Below are 16,459 nucleotides of genomic sequence, written 5' to 3' on the forward strand. Positions count from 1 at the left end.
CCTGAGTAACCGTCCTATCGCAAGCTTGCGATTACCTTGCGTTTGCAGCGGGGAAGGTTTGGCTGTTGGCTGCGGTCATGTTCAACTGCCTGCAGCACATTCTGCAGGTGCTGCTCCTTCCTGGCCACTGCGACGAAGTCGGACGTGAGCTTGACGCCACGCTCGGCACAGTCATTGACCACGTTCATTGCACATACATTGACCTCACTTTTTTTTAAAGCAGCATTGGTCGCCCATTCCTTCACATCGAGAGACATAAATTCTGGATATATGTGCAGCTGGTGCATCCCAAACCAGCAATCCTTATTGGCGAGATCAGCCAAGCTGGTGGTTGGCAAGAGGGTGGGGAACTTTGGCTTGCCAAAGCCAGTGCCAAAGCGCTGCTCAGGGATGTGCATGGGGAGGTCAGCGGGCTTGTGCTCCAAGATCGCACTGGCAAGTGCACGCTTGTCCTCATTGGGCACCTTGCTGCTGAAGAGAGCCAGGGGTAGCATCTCACCTCTCAGGTACCAGCGATGCCTCTCCAGTGCCTTGATCGCTGATGCTGCAATGCCCTCATCTACAGCCTTGTATGCCTGCAGGTGGTGGTAGAGTGTCAGGTAATTCCAGGCAGCATCTACAGATTTCTCGCAGGTCAACCACCACTTTGCATAGATGTGTGTAATGAAAATGGCAAATGCCGAATCTTCGGCACCTGCTGCCGTGTGGTAATTGTGCCCTGGGGAAGCAACGCGATGTGCAGCTTCATCAAAGCCAGCTTGAGAGTACAGAGCAGCTTGGCCATCCATCGTGCCTTGTGGAGCGCTCCCGGTCGTTGGAAGGTCACTGCAGTCTGCTCTTCACCACCTGCATCCAGAAACACAAGACACAGCTGCACAAACTCACGGTAGTCACCTCACTTGTGGTCATGAAGAGAGATGTGTACATTCACCGCCTGACTCTGCAACCAGGCCATGCTTGAAGGCAGCCTGTTGCGTTGGTGACATCTTCAACCTTGTAGCCAGTGATATAACAGTTGGTCGGCTAAGGATGTCATGTGGAATGAAGACGTTTGTTCCAGTCTTCTTACGCTTGTGGGATGGTTCGCCCTCAGATGTTGGACATACTGTGTTAGTATCCTCCTCTGGCTTCTCATCACTCTCTGACACCAAGCTGGATATTGCCGTCATCTCCTCCAGCTCCTTTTCACAGCGGGATTGCCTGGCTGCTGCAACAGCTTGACGCTCCTCTCGCCGCTTCACCTTGAGCTGCAGCTTTTTGTCCAATACACCAAATGTGGCCACTCTGTCGGTCTTCATGCTGGCCAAGAAAGCTAGGTCTTCTGGGTTATCAATCAGCTTTTCAACATTTGGAGGCCACAGCGGAAATGTGGCATCAAGTCTGCACTCCATTTTCTCCAATTGTTTCGCTGTAGTCTCACTGGAGCGCTTGGCCTGGGAGATTTTCCGCAGCTTGTTGTTAGCATTGACTAAGTCTACCATCTTGTGGCAGGCACGCTTGTCGCTCACCATTGGGATGTTCGCTTTCTTGTAAAATGGCTGCACCTGCTCCAGGACACCCTTGGTTGCCTCGAACTGCGACAACGCTCCGTTTGCACCAGGTTTCTTGGCAAGCATGCAGCGTAAGATCTGACGACCAGTTGGCAGTTTGGCGCCGGTGATGATGCCATCCTCACTGGTGATGCTGGGGCCCAGACCAAAGACCAGGCTGCGACTGCTAGTCTGGCAGGGACCAGTTTGTGAGGGCAGCATCTTAGGAGAGCTGGATCCTGGGGTGGGTTGTGTTGTGCAGTGCCTGGGAAGGAAAAGGACACAAGCTCAAGGATAGTGTTTAAAATCATATCTTAGCATACTTAATATCACTCAATTAGGATAAACCATGCTGTATTTTAGCTGTACATCGTCCAACTTCATCATTACAATGATAACTTACTCTTACATCACTACCAGAGTAGCTAGCTGTGCTTGCAAATATACCTATGTTTAAAATGTTAATTTAATACAAGGACAAGGATAGAGTTTAAAATCATACTTGGCATATCACTCAATTATGATAAACCATGCTTGCATAAGCCTAAAATTTGAGCTGTACATAGTCTAACTTCAACATAACTTACCGTTACTACCAGAGTAGCTAGCTGTGCTCGCAAATATACTTATATTTAAAATGTTAATTTACTGTAACAACTACAATGCTACTCTCAATAAACATGAGACATCAATACTCTGAATATGACATTGTCCACTCTAGAATAGCTGCTACTGTTGATGTTAAGCTTAATAGCTTAGCTAACATAGATAGCTAACTGTGGTTAGCAAACTATTGCTAGCTAACGTTAGCTTGATGTAATGAGCACCAAATACCTATAAATATGACTTAAGTATGAAAGACACAACTACAGATATGACAGTAATATGTAATAATTAGGGCTGTCAGTCGATTAAAATATTTAATCGCAAATTAATCGCACATTTTTGATCTGTTCTAAATGTACCTTAGAGGAATATTTTTCAAGTTTGCTTTATGCTAATCTTTATTGTCATTTGAACAATGACAAATATTCTCATGAATATTAAACACAACAACCTCTGAACATTACAAATATTCGCCTCAATTCAACCTGGAACCTCTCTCATACAATAATACAATACAAATTGTGTGTGTGTGTGTGTGTGTGTGTGTGTGTGTGTGTGTGTGTGTGTGTGTGTGTGTGTGTGTGTGTGTGTGTGTGTGTGTGTGTGTGTGTGTGTGTGTGTGTGTGTGTGTGTGTGTGTGTGTGTGTGTGTGTGTGTGTGTGTGTGTGTGTGTGTGTGTGTGTGTGTGTGTGTGTGTGTGTGTGTGTGTGTGTGTGTGTGTGTGTGTGTGTGTGTGTGTGTGTGTGTGTGTGTGTGTGTGTGTGTGTGTGTGTGTGTGTGTGTGTGTGTGTGTGTGTGTGTGTGTGTGTGTGTGTGTGTGTGTGTGTGTGTGTGTGTGTGTGGGACTTCTCGTACAATGTCTGGCTGCCTGCATAAAGTCAAGTGCTCGGCGCAGTTGTGGCGAAATGTCGCTCCTCTGTTTTCATTTAAACAGCTCCATATCCGTTAGCGCAGCTAGCTAGCACCAGATGCTAACAACAACAATGCACGTAAGGTCTCTCGCTCGCTCGGGCCACACATACACACACCCTCCCGGTCCTCCCAACAGCCAGTCGGTGCCTGCCGGTGAGCGTGGAAGTGTGGTCTGCCACAAGCGGGTGGCAGGAGCGGGGCTGTCAGCATCAGCTTGTAAATGGTATTTTAAACTCGATGCGCTCTGAAACTACGGGGCGGCCGAGGAAAAAAAATACACATGCGTTAAAATAATTAGTGGCGTTAATTTTTTTTTGCGTTATTAGCGCGTTAACTTGACAGCCCTAGTAATAATACATACCCAACACAAAAACAGAAAGATCACCTCAGTTTTCTTGAACTGCAGTCTTGTTTACCTCAGATCTCCATGGCGCCCATTGAGCACTGTTTACCACTTTATCCAACAAAAACAGATGTGCGGTGGCACCCCTAAATCATCATGTATTGGAAACATATTTTTCATGTGTTGTTTCTACATATATTGGAACACTTTTAGCACCCAGCCATATCAAAATTCAAGAATTGTGTTTTTTGATGCACCCTGTACATTTATTACCAGATGATGGTAGTATTGCACCATTTTGTTGATTGCAGGATGCAGAGGAGGATTATTTCAAAGTAGAATGGGAGGGATGAAACCTTCTTGAGCACACACAGTAGAGGTTTCTCAATTCTCTAATTTCCCCTCCTCGACTCCTATCCTCGACTCCTATCCTCGAGACTTGGTGCCGCCCACAGGAGATGCGAGCGGAGGACTGAGGAGGGGAGCCGAGGAGAGAGGAGTGGAAGCAGCAGGCAGTTAGAGAAATGAGAACTCCTTTCCTCTGAGAGGTCATTTTAAAGAGACGTCCATTAATGATGACAGGAGGCACAGCAGCCCTCTGTCTGATGGACAGATGTGTTCATGACTTATATATTGACTTTTAATTCATTGACAGTGCGGTATAATGAGACAATAACAGGCTACAGATGCGGACATATACACACACATATATTTATATAAATATATACAATTTAAAGTATGAGAGCACTCTCATAATAATGTAACACAATCACGGGCCGTTTCTCAATGTCGAGTATACCTGCTGCAGAGCAATTATTTCAAGTATACTATGTCATCGAGTGGCGCCGAAGGACTGTTTAAATGCATGTTAAATGCCCAGCATTCTGCGCCACTCTATGACCTAGTATACTTGAAATAGTGGCTCTGCAGCAGGTATACTCGACATTGAGAAACGGCCAAAGGCTGGATATATCCCCCCCCCCCCCCCCCCCTCTGGTCGCTGAAATGGGGAATTGAAATTACGGGCCAAAAGTTGTATTAAAAGTACAGAGTGATATATATTATACACACTGCTTTGCTTTCGGACCTCACAGCTGTTCTCACTGTAAACATCACGAGAGCAGTTACTAAAATAATCAACAAAGCCGCTGGGATCCCCCTCTGTATAATGTGCGCTAGAGAGAGCATATTATCTCTGCTGCTATCATACTGCGAGCACTATCTGTTCCTAGTGGTGACCCTGTCCACTAGCTCCTACTCCTGTGCAACTTTATAGACTGGCGCATGCTTCAGCAAGATGTCTGTTGCACACTGGTGTCTCCTGTCCTAGTGTTCCCTCTTGTATGCAATCCAATTGAAGGCTTGGTTCATCGGACCAAAGTGTACAAATGTTATCAATAGCTGTGTCTAAGGTACTTCCAATATATCTACCATTTCTGAGTATTAATGTGCTTTATGCTCCAGCACAGACGGTGAGTGAGCTCAGCTCGCAGCTTATGTCTTGGATGAGATTCAAAACAACAAGGCAGATATTCTTATCTTTGTAAAGAAAACCACATCTATTTATTATGTACATTTATAGGTACTTTATGAGGTATTGGTCCTTTTTCTTTTACCATTAATATTCGGAAGGGGAGGCCAACTGTAGCTAGAAGGCTTTTCCTAAGAGGCGGGTCTTTGATTGGAAATGAAAGCAATGTTCCAGGCTATTGAAATGTTGTGCTTACAGAGATTCTGAAGGTCAATATGTTCTGTATGAAGAATAAGAGCAGAACATGGACCTGTTTATGTTCCTTTTTATTTTTACATGTAATTGTACTGCTTTTATAGCTCTTACATTTAACGTTACTGGACAAAAAGGTTTTTGTTGCTATTTAGATCCTGGAAAACATTTTCATTGAGTGGGTACTTATCTGACAAATTCTTATTATGAACATGGGTATCTTCCCAGAATTTAAAAGTCTGTGCATCCCTAGGTAATCATTTAAGTAACAGCACAAATCATTGCTGTATGCCTGTACGTACAACTAGCTTAATCTAAATCAGGGATACACTGTTCCAACTATTTCTCTCCTGTCTTCCATACCATAAAGTATCTGCAGATGTTGAGTAAAATCCAGATTTGAGTGATTTAGTGATTATTTTTTCTTCTGTACATTGACTCCGTTAGGCATTGTTCTCATCTTTCCAATTAGTGTTAATTTCGTTGACTAGAACTATGACGAAATATGTTCGTCAACGACCTTTTTTTCCATGACGAAAACGAGACGATGACGAGACGGCACCCGACGGCAGTAAACAATAACTGTAACGAAATCATCATGCAATATCGTTGACGAAAAGTGACGAGACGAAAATATAGTTTACTAAATAAAAACGATGCCAAAATCTCTCTTTACTTTCGTTGACGAAAAATGAGGAGACGAAATATTATCAAAGATAACGTTACATCTCTGATAGTCAGTTTTTCTCCCAGCAGTTCCATTTCCGGTGCTGCGGCAGGGCAGCAGCTGTGTGTCTGTGCTGCGCGCGGCGGTAGATTTGAATTACACCGGGCAGCGGCACACTGAACTGTCAGGAAGACTCGGGTCTAACTCATGGTCTAACTAACCTTGTTTAACAGAAAATGAAATGGCAACCGGGCTTGGGAGCAGTGGTCGCACTCGCGTTAACCGAATACCCCCCCGTCAGCGCGAGTGAGTGATAAATTGTGCAATCGACGGATAATAATGGATTATGACGGAAATGTTACGATCCTGTCCGTCAAAATGACTGACAACGAAAAAGTCTAAAGCCACCATTGCTTGGGAGAAAGAAACAATGTGATATTTGGGCCCATTTTCGCTACAATGAGGCGGAGAAAAAAAGCGAATGCATTGTTTTATCAGAAGGGAAGCAATGTGGCCATAACACAGCTGGTAAAAACACCACAAACCTGACCAGATACTCTCTGCAAAGCTGCATTCTTAATCATTCAACCTGTGTTTTTCATCAAATAAGGACAAGATATAAATCGTATTTATTTATATATACTAAAATGACAAATTATTGGTTTTGGCTATACTAGTTTGACTGAAATGTTCTATATAATCTGATGACTAAAAAAGACTCAACAGTTTTCATTGACAAAAAGTAGACTAAAATAATTAGTTTTCTTTGACTAAAATAAGACTAAAATGCTCAGACTTTTAGTCGACTAAATCTTGACTAAAATGTTTACTGTTTTAGTCGACTAAAACTTGACTAAATAAAAACAGGATGAAGGTGACTAAATATGACTAAAACTAAAAAGGAAATTTAACACAGGACTAAGACTAAAACTAAATTAAAAAATAGCTGACGAAATTAACACTATTTCTAATGCTTTATGCAAGTAATGAGGTGAGGGATTTTCTGCAGCTTCCAAAACTAACCGGTGGTGACTGTTTGAACAGATAACTCGGATATATATTTTTTAGACCACAACAAGTAAACTGTATTTGTTGTGGATCAGTCATGCCATGGCCTATTCACTTTATAAGGTCTGTATTGTTGCTGTAATTAAAAGTCCCTGATCTGAACATTCCCTAATAGGCAAAACCTTGATAGTTTTGGTAAATGCGGTCTACTTATGGTTCATTTCCACTGCAGCACGTAGCACGGTTTAAGCGTGCCGTGCCAAACCCGGCCCGTTTTCTTTTGCTTTTCCTAGGGATTAGGGCTGCACGATTTTGGGAAAAAAATCTAATTGCGATTTTTCTGACAAATATTGCGATTGCGATTCGAATTGCAATATTTGTTTTTAAGCGACCCAACGGAAGTTTATTGTAAAATGCGGCCATAACTCCGGCTAGGAAGGTCGTATCAACGTACTCCCATCTCTAGCACCCCCGCAGCCCGAGCTACGAGTGAAATAACTACACTTACATGAAACTTCCGTTGGGTTGCTTTAAAGTCAAGCTTCAGTTTAAGATTCACCCTGTAATAGAAACATGTGATGGAGCATTACTAACCTGACTCGGATGGTTTGTGTCACCAAACCATCTAGGAAAGCTCCATTGGAAGCCATTTGGAAAGGGCAGGCACTTTCAAAAGCACTTGGCAGGTGATTGGATCAATCTGTCTATCACCTTCTATCATGGGCCACTTCTGATTGATTAACAATGGCTGGTACATGTGGAGCACAGCACTTCTGATTGGTGTGGATGACTGACACACAAGAAAAAGAAAAAAAAAATGTTAAAAAAAAAGTTTTAAAAAAATCGCAGGCTTTCGGCTGAAAGGGCCTTTTAAAAAAAATGTATACTATAGTTACTGCCCCAGCTACTAAACTGTAATTGAAACGCAGCATAAAGTGAGCCTGGCCTACCAAGGCCTAACTATACCGTACTAAGCCGTGCGAGGCCCTGCAGTGGAAATGCGCCATTACTGTATTTTGTCTCTTTTTTTCTGGTTTGGTCCATGGGTTAGAAAATGGACACTCAAGTGCACACTAGGCTGTACATCAATAAATTACAATATTGTTTCTTACATGACAGCTGACCAAGACGTATATAAATTAGTAGGGATGCTCCGATTGCCAAATTTGGGGCTGATCGCCGGAATCAGTATCGGCCGATCCGATCGAGTGGGCGGGGCCTATGGGGATCTTCCATTTAAAGTGATGTTTAAAACTCAGTTAATGGGGCTCATTCACTGGCGCAACCAACATAATTATTACATTCAAATTATGTACATTATTCAAGTTTACATTCACTTTGGATAATAACACGGGAGAAATGAGCTGAAGCGCTCTCTTTTCCTCTCTCTCTCCCCCTCTCCCCCCCCGCCTGACAGCCTGTCAGTATCTCATGCAGCTCACTGATCAAGTAATGAGTGACCCGACAGTGAAGAATACATATATTTATAACTAGTTTAGCTTGTTCCAGAGGTAGATAAACTAAGTGTGTTAGGTCTAACTCTTAGTGTGTGTTTCACTTCGCTCAGCGGTCCATCACAGCGGGCGGAGCTGCAGGATTTCTGCTTCACACACGTTGCATACCGCTATTTTACTGTCATTTTCGGACACCTTAAAATAATGCCAGACCGGTGAAGCCATTTTGGCGAGCTTGTTTTGCCGCGCACAGAGAACAGTATCATGTATTTTACGTCATGCGATCGTCATTTTTAGAGAGCCCCGATCGATCGGCAGAGAGTGAGTATCGGCCGATATCGATCGCCGGCCGATCGATCGGAGCATCCCTATAAATTAGATATGACGAAGGCAGCCTGGGTTTGTTGGACTGCCACACTAGAAAGAAGCTGTCTTTCCTCTCCTGTCCTTTGACTCCAGTATGAGATACTCCTGTGTTTATTTCTCCTGCCTTGATCCCTAATTAAAGTGCAGTTTTTGCTAATCTCTCCTCATTATTCATTCCTCTCTCCAGCAATTTCTAAGTGTCTGGAGCCAGTGACCGGTCAGCTGAACAACACAATTGCTGCTAAGCTGACTGCTGTGGAGATCACCCTGAAGGACAATGTCAGCAAGGTGGTCAAATCTAAGGTAAGATGCAGCCATTAAAACTGTTCTGCCGCAAGGATTTGTGGGACAGCAATATATCCTTATCTTTCTTAAAGGCTGGTCCAGTGTGTCCTATGCTTAACGAGTTAATAAAAGGAGGCATTGAAGCTCCTTTCCTGTCATCTAAAGAATTCCAACAGCTCTTATCATGGCCGCCACTTAAAGGTGGGGTAGGTAATTCACTTCAGAAACACTTTTTGTTATATTCCATGGAATGCTCTTAACATCCCGATAGCAATGAATACATTAAATGCTTTGACAATAAATACATAAAAAAATATCATCTGTGGAAGCCGTAGTACTGTAAAAAGCACGACCAATCATCTGAGCCGGCCCGGCTAAAGTAACTGGATGGCCTACCTGCCTGTCAGCCTTCCATCTGTGCACAAACTTATCTCGTGCCCTCATTGGTCATGTGCGCGTTCATGTGTGTTGGAGGAGGGGCTCTGTAAGGAAGTCTGAAGGAAGGGTCAGATTTTTTCCAGTTGTGTATTTTCAAATTCTAGCGCACTCGAGCTGGTTTCTCCATTCTTACCTTTTTCTTTTTCTTTTAATGTTTAGTTGAGCAATTCATATCTTAGCCTGCACTGTAACTTTTATCCATGTATTTTTTCTTTTAATGTTTATTTTATTAGCTTTTCTTTTTAATGACTGATTTTAAATGCCATTTTCTTAATGTCTTTCATTTTTTGTAAAGCACTTTGAATTGCCTTGTGTTGAAAAGTGCTATATAAATAAACTTGCCTTGCCTTGCCTTACCCTACCTTTAAGTACTTCCAGGGTCATTTAATTCCGTTAATAACCTTCTTAAGCAAAAAAAACAAAACAATTCGACCTAACCTTATCGTCTTTTGCTTCCCACTTCCTGTTTACAGAACATGACGGATGCAATTGGACGAGCAGCAGCCGAGGCGATGCAGGGGCCCATCCAGGCGGCCTATAAAGACGCCTTCCAGAGCATCGTGCTGCCTGTTTTCGAAAGAGGATGCCAGTCCATGTTTCAACAAATCAACGACAGCTTTAAACAAGGCACACAAGAATGTAAGGCGACCTTATTTACATGTATTCTAAAACATCCCAATGTGTCAAATCAAATCAAAGTTTATTTATAAAGCACATTTAAAAGCGATTTTTGGTCGGGCCAAAGTGCTGTACATGTAATAAATACTACAATCACATAAAAACTAGTGCTGTCAAAATTATCGCGTTAACGGCGGTAATTAATTTTTTGAATTAATTGCATTAAAATATTTAACGCATTTAACGCATGTGCAGAATGGCCCGCCCCATACGTGCCACCAGTGGCAGCGCCAGGGTATGGCTGGGGTAGGCTACACCCATACCAAGGTAAAGGAAGCAAAATAAAGTCTGCCAACTCGCGCGGAGTAAATTGCACAGACAGCAGTTAGTAAGATTGATTTCAGCAGCCACGGTTTTGAAAATTTTTTGTCACGTAGTGATCGTCTTCTCAATAGAACATCTTTGATAATGGCGTGGTGTTGTTGCAGGAAGTCCCGACGGAGAATACTTTTGCTGTAGTACAGGGGTGCACATAACTGGTACGCAGGTTATGTGCGTAATCTGAAATGCGTACCGTCACTTGTGTCACAAAGCGCATTTGCGTACCGACGTACTTGTGAAGCTTTTCCAGAAGGCGGTTAGATCACCGGACGACAGAGTCGGTCTCCGTGTGCACAGACAGGGCTGCTGTTAACGTCGGTCTGTACAACGGAATTGTGCCAAAACTACGCCAACCGGCTACGGAGGGAGACTCCCCCCCCCCTTCACTGGAGAACTGCGCTAAAACAGCTGATCACAACTTTCACACTCTGTGGTCACGAAGTACTCCACTAGCCGCCCCCCCCGTCGACTTTCCTGAAGTACTCCCCCGTTGATAGAAATCAACACGTAATGAATTAAGACCCCACGGTTTGATGATTGATAGGTGTGTGGGTTGTCTTTCATTTTGACACGCAGAAAAATGTTATAATAAACATAGATACTGTATGTTAAATGGATATATCCGCCTTCTTTCCATTCCCACAACAATATACATAAATAAATGGCATATTTTGGACATAGTTCGAATGGTGATTAATCATGATTAATTAATTTTTAAACTGTGATTAATCTGATTTAAAAATTTTAATCGTTTGACAGCCCTAATAAAAACACATTACTACAATCACAATAAAAGACAATAAATTACAACAGATATATAAAAAAACACAGGAGTCATGTTCCGCTCTGACTAAAAGGCCAGGGAGAAGAAGTGTGTTTTTAAGAGTAGATTAAAAAACCCCAGGGTCTGGGCCGACCTCACATGGAGGGGCAGAGTGTTCCAGAGCCTAGCATATGAGAATGTGTGGTTTTGTCAGCAAGCATTATCATTTAGATCAGATATCAAGACCTAGATAACCTTCTGCAACACAAGGCCAGTTTATCAACATTTATGAAATGCTCTTAAATAGACCTTCTATTCGTTCAGAATATGTCTAGACTTTGAAACAGTTCCATTGAAGACACTTTTATTGCTTTTTTTTTTACATGGTGATTTTTTTCATGGGTTCCTGATTATCTGCTAGTCTTAATTAAATAACCATCTCTCGAAAATATGCTCAGGGACAGCTTTTGTAATGAGGCCTTTTCAGAATGAGCTGGGCACTGATGTGTTGATAAGCAGTATATTTATTTTTCTGCGAGTGTGCTAATCCTTACCTCTCGAAGCTGGTGGCTGGATGCTTAAATTCACTAAGGCTCTCATCATGTGTACAGAGTTACGCTGCAGTAAATATGGGCAACACAAAACCTATCTGAGCTTGTACACTCGTGTTAGCTTGTTCCAATTTAAATGTAATCCATGATCAAATTGAGGGCTTAGCTTTTACGTGTGTAAATATTGACTAACTTTGTGAATGCAGCATTTACATCAGCACTGCCTTCTCGCTACTGTGCAAGCCCTCAGTCCTGTCGTTTACGCGGTTTATCCCAACATTTTACCTATTCATTAAAAGTGAATCTACATATTGAAGGAAAACACTCTTTAATTGACAAAAAATATGCTAAGTTTAAACGGGCCCTATTATCCTCATTTCCAGTTCATATTTGTATGTAGTGTCTCTACTGGGACATGTCTCCATGCTTTAATGTTCAAAAAGTTATTTATTTTTTTCATACTGCCTGAGCTGCAGCACCTCTTTTCACCCTCTGTCTGAAACCAGAGCCCAGTCTGCTCTGATTGGTTACCTGGCCAGCTCTGTTGTGATTGGTCAACAGCTTAGATAGGGTTGGGTATCGTTTGAATTTCCACGATTCCGATTCTACTTTTCGATTCCGGTTCTTAACGGTTCTCAATTCCGATTCTTTGAGGGGCAGGGTAAAAAAAGTATACATGCTTCTTCCACCAAATAAATTACATTTATTCGAGAAACTTTTACACAGGTTAGTTTACAGCAGTGGTTCTCAAAGTGGGGGGCGCGCCCCCCCTGGGGGGCGCAGAGTCATGCCAGGGGGGGCGCGAGAGACATGGAGGAAAAATTGTTAGAAAAAAAAAAAAAAGATAAAAAAAAGAAAAAGTCATAATTTGAAAAATGATTTATTCAAAAATAATATGATGCAGTACTATTACGTCTGGGTCTCTGTGTTTCATTAAAGCTCGGCTCTGTGTGTGTGGAACGAGCCATTTTGTGTGCGCGAGAGAGAGAGCGCACCGGTACCGGAGATCGTTGTTGTTAGCTTCTAGGTGCTAGCAAGCTACGCTAACGGAGTTTTTTCAACAACAAGGTGGAGGAGAGTCCTCTCCTGTCAGACTGAGAGACTTAGTGAGCTAAAGGACTCTCAGTGTTATCTCAGTGGGTCTCAAACGTTTTGGTCACCATTAATGTAAACAATTATTTCCAAGGCACACGTTTATATGATCATTATAGTTATAAAAAAATAAGAGAATACATTAAAAACAGGTAGGAAATACTATATGACAGTAAAACAAGAATAAAGTTTAGAAAGGTGATTTGTAAAATATCCATTAAGAAAAAGTAAATCTGTTTACAGTTCTGTTTCATATGGGTGTTGAGAGATGCATCCATAGATCTCTTCATTTTGCTCTCAAAGTGCACCAGATTGATGCTTTTAACTTCAATATTTAAAAATAAATCTTCCCGGGGGAGCTTGCCCCCGGACCCCCCTATGTGAGGTCCACCCACCACCTATAAAAATAGCACTTTACCCCTGCTTACACCTATATGCAGCCGTGAGCTGATTATCGAGCCTTCATTGTGACAGTCGCGGGTACACTGTGTATGTGCGTGGGGAGTGTTGCAGTAGAAAATTCCACTGTAGCGACCGGTACATTAATGGGAAACCCTAAATGTTTGAGCACCCTCTATGAAACGTCAAGCTACCCCACAGCACCCCCAAAATAAATCTCTGGCGTCGCCACTGAGCCTGACTATTTGTGTTGGGGGGGCCCGACTTTTTTTTTTGTCCAAAGGGGGGGCCTGACAGAAAAAGTTTGAGAACCACTGGTTTACAGTAATATCCACATTAATCAGTCTGTTTATATTCACTGCTATGTAACTGTAACCTGAGAACCACTGAAGCTACATAAGTGCAGCAGTCCAACTTTTAAAGGAACCCCCCCCCCCCCATTTAACAGCAGTTAACAGTTATTGTTGAGAAAAACAAGCATATCTGCCTTCTCAGGCATACCGGGAAAAAATGTTTGAACATTTCAAAGTAAAATGCTTCAATCTGGTGCACTTTAAGCAGAATTACTGCTCTAAACACCCATATGAAAAAGATCGGTTTACATCTTAATAATCAAATAAGTATGTGAACATAACCAATAACCTACCATAGCCAATAACAAATACATGCAACGTATTTTATTTTTGTTGTTCATTCATATCTTCTTTTACTATTTTATTTATGCATATTTTTTTATCTCTCTAGTATAAAACGATATGTCTGGTTTACTGTCCTATAGTATACATTGGAATGATTTCAAACCTGTTTTATCCCAATAATTATAAAGGAGTGCCTTGGAAATATGTGTTTACATAAATTGTGATCAAAACGTTTGAGACCCACTGAGATAACTTGGACTAAAGTGAACTATCTAAACACTCAGAGTCCTTTACCTCACTGAGCTGTAGTTATCAGCCTCAGTCTGACTGGAGAGAGCTCTCCTCCACATTATTGTAGAAACATCTTCTTCTAATATCCGTTAGAGCAGCTAGCACGGCACCTGATGCTAATAACAACAGCGCTGGTACCGGTGCACCCTCCCTTTCTCCCTCGCACTTTGGCTGTGAGCTGCGGGTGCCAGATAAGCCAACATCCCCCATTTTCATCACTTACAGCGCCCATCGTACAGGGAAAATTAAAAGTGTAACCGGGATGAAAAGGGTGTTACATTTACTTAATTATGAATGTTGTTACATCAAGGCCAAAAATTAGGATGAGCACCAACGGTCAAAACATTTTTTTTTTCTCCCAGAGCTGTCAGCGCAGCACCTCCACAGATTTGGCGCCCTAGGCGAACATCTATAACGCCAGTGCGACGGCCCGGCCCTGGTCTCAGGTTACGTTGTAGGAAGTGTAGGTACAACGCTACATTTCCCGCCCCGCCGGTAGGCTACGGAGAGCGGCGAGAAACATTTCCTCAGGCATCGAAAAGCGGAACCGAAATTCACATTTCTAAATGATGCCGTTGGAATCGAAATGTTCTCGGTACCCAACCCTAAGCATAGAGATGTCCCAGTCTTTGGTCTGTCACATAGAATGAGTTGAAGCGCTAACATGTTAACTAGGGATGCACGATATTGGTTTTTTGAAACCGATACCGATAACTTCCTGCTTCTCAAGACCGATACCGATAACCGATAATAAAAAAATTTTTACGCCACTGATTATTTTAACGCGATTAACGCATGTGTATTTTTTTTTCCTTGGCCGCCCCGTAGTTTCAGAGCGCATCGAGTTTAAAATACCATCTACAAGCTGATGCTGACAGCCCCGCTCGTGCCGCCCGCGCGTGGCAGACCACACTTCCACGCTCACCGGCAGGCACCAACTGGCCATCTGGAGGACCGGGAGGGTGTGTGTATGTGTGGCCCGAGCAAGCGAGAGACCTTACGTGCATTGTTGTTGTTAGCATCTGGTGCTAGCTAGCTGCGCTAACGGATATAAGGAGCTGTTTAAATGAAAACAGAGGAGCGACATTTCGCCGCAACTGCGCCGAGCACTTGACTTTATGCAGGAAGCCAGACAGTGGGACATTGTACGAAAAGTCAGCACACTCAGCACGGATAGTGCAACATGATTGCAGCGTCCAGGCAGCTCCGGTTCGAGCATATGCCTTGAGTTGCACATAGCTCCAACGCCCATACCACCGACGACATGTTTGTTTACTGTCCTGGCTTCACGGCCGCACACCATTTACGTCACAGCCAGGCATGAGTTAGGGAGCGCTGGATTTGTGAAGAACTCCCCTCTTCCTAAACCACTAATACCACAGTACTGGCAAAACGGGAGGAGCCGAGTGAAAAACAAGCGCACCTCATCCCAATCCACCCACACCGCAGTATTTTTTCTTTTTTTTTACCCAAAAAATATATTGTATATTATCGGGGCTATTAATACTGGTATCGGGTTTATCGGGATGACGTCATAATTCCTAATATCGGACCGATAATTATCGTGCATCCCTAATGTTAACCAATTGGGGAGTTTCTGGGGAGCTGGGGAGTAGACTACCTCACTCGCTAACGAATCATTGACTTGATGTAACAATCCAGATCAATAGATCGACACACACTTGTAGTTGAAAATATTGTGATAAATGCCATTTTTGATAAAGGTTATAATCTCATCTAGCTTTTTTCTGGGTCTGCTGTTATCAGCTACCCTGAAACAAAACAAAACGTTGGGAAAAAAAACAATCCTCTGCTCCAAGAAATCTATTTCGCTTTCCTAATTTTCGATCTGCATGCTTAAGACACAGTAACCTTTTGCTAGCTTTTTACAATATTTCCTGACGGTAATTCAGCTTTTTTTTTCTTCAGCTGTTTCAATTGTATTCAACACAATACACGCAATCAAGGAACCTGTGTCAGAACATTTTAAACATATATTTAGAAATGCCACATACTACTTTAAATTGTCTTAGGACTGTGACACAAACAAATATTCAGTTTGATTGGATCTGATAAAAACAAATGTATTGATTGATGTAGTGTTTGGGTTTATTTTTTTACGTGTCTGCTTGAGGACTAATTTTCTTTTGTTTTTCATCTCTGTAGACATCCAGCAGCTCGAGAGCCATATGAAGAACAGGCAGCAGAGAGAGCTGGAGGCACGTGAGCCTGTGGTAGGCCAGCTCCAGCAGATGATCGAAAGCTTCCAAAGCTCCACCGATCAGCTGGCCAATAACATCACAGCAAACGTCCGGGCAGAGGTCCAGCACCAGATCCAGATGATGGTGGGAAAGTACGTATCCTCGCTCTCTTTCATCGACCACACTAAGTGCTG

At 42.7% G+C, this 16,459-nt stretch overlaps 1 protein-coding gene across 5 annotated transcripts in view; it reads left to right on the forward strand.

Annotated features, from left to right (window-relative positions):
• edc4 (enhancer of mRNA decapping 4) overlaps positions 1-16,459 on the forward strand; it is a 72,894-nt gene that overhangs the window by 41,878 nt on the left and 14,557 nt on the right. For all 5 annotated transcript variants that reach the window (XM_034205904.1, XM_034205905.1, XM_034205906.1 and 2 more), the window contains 3 exons: positions 8,796-8,911; positions 9,805-9,970; positions 16,231-16,417. In XM_034205904.1, the coding sequence (XP_034061795.1) occupies positions 8,796-8,911; positions 9,805-9,970; positions 16,231-16,417 (469 nt within the window). The remainder of the gene's footprint in view (positions 1-8,795; positions 8,912-9,804; positions 9,971-16,230; positions 16,418-16,459) is intronic.

Source organism: Gymnodraco acuticeps, unplaced genomic scaffold (genome assembly GCF_902827175.1).
Source record: "Gymnodraco acuticeps unplaced genomic scaffold, fGymAcu1.1, whole genome shotgun sequence".
Taxonomy (NCBI): Eukaryota; Metazoa; Chordata; class Actinopteri; order Perciformes; family Bathydraconidae; genus Gymnodraco; species Gymnodraco acuticeps.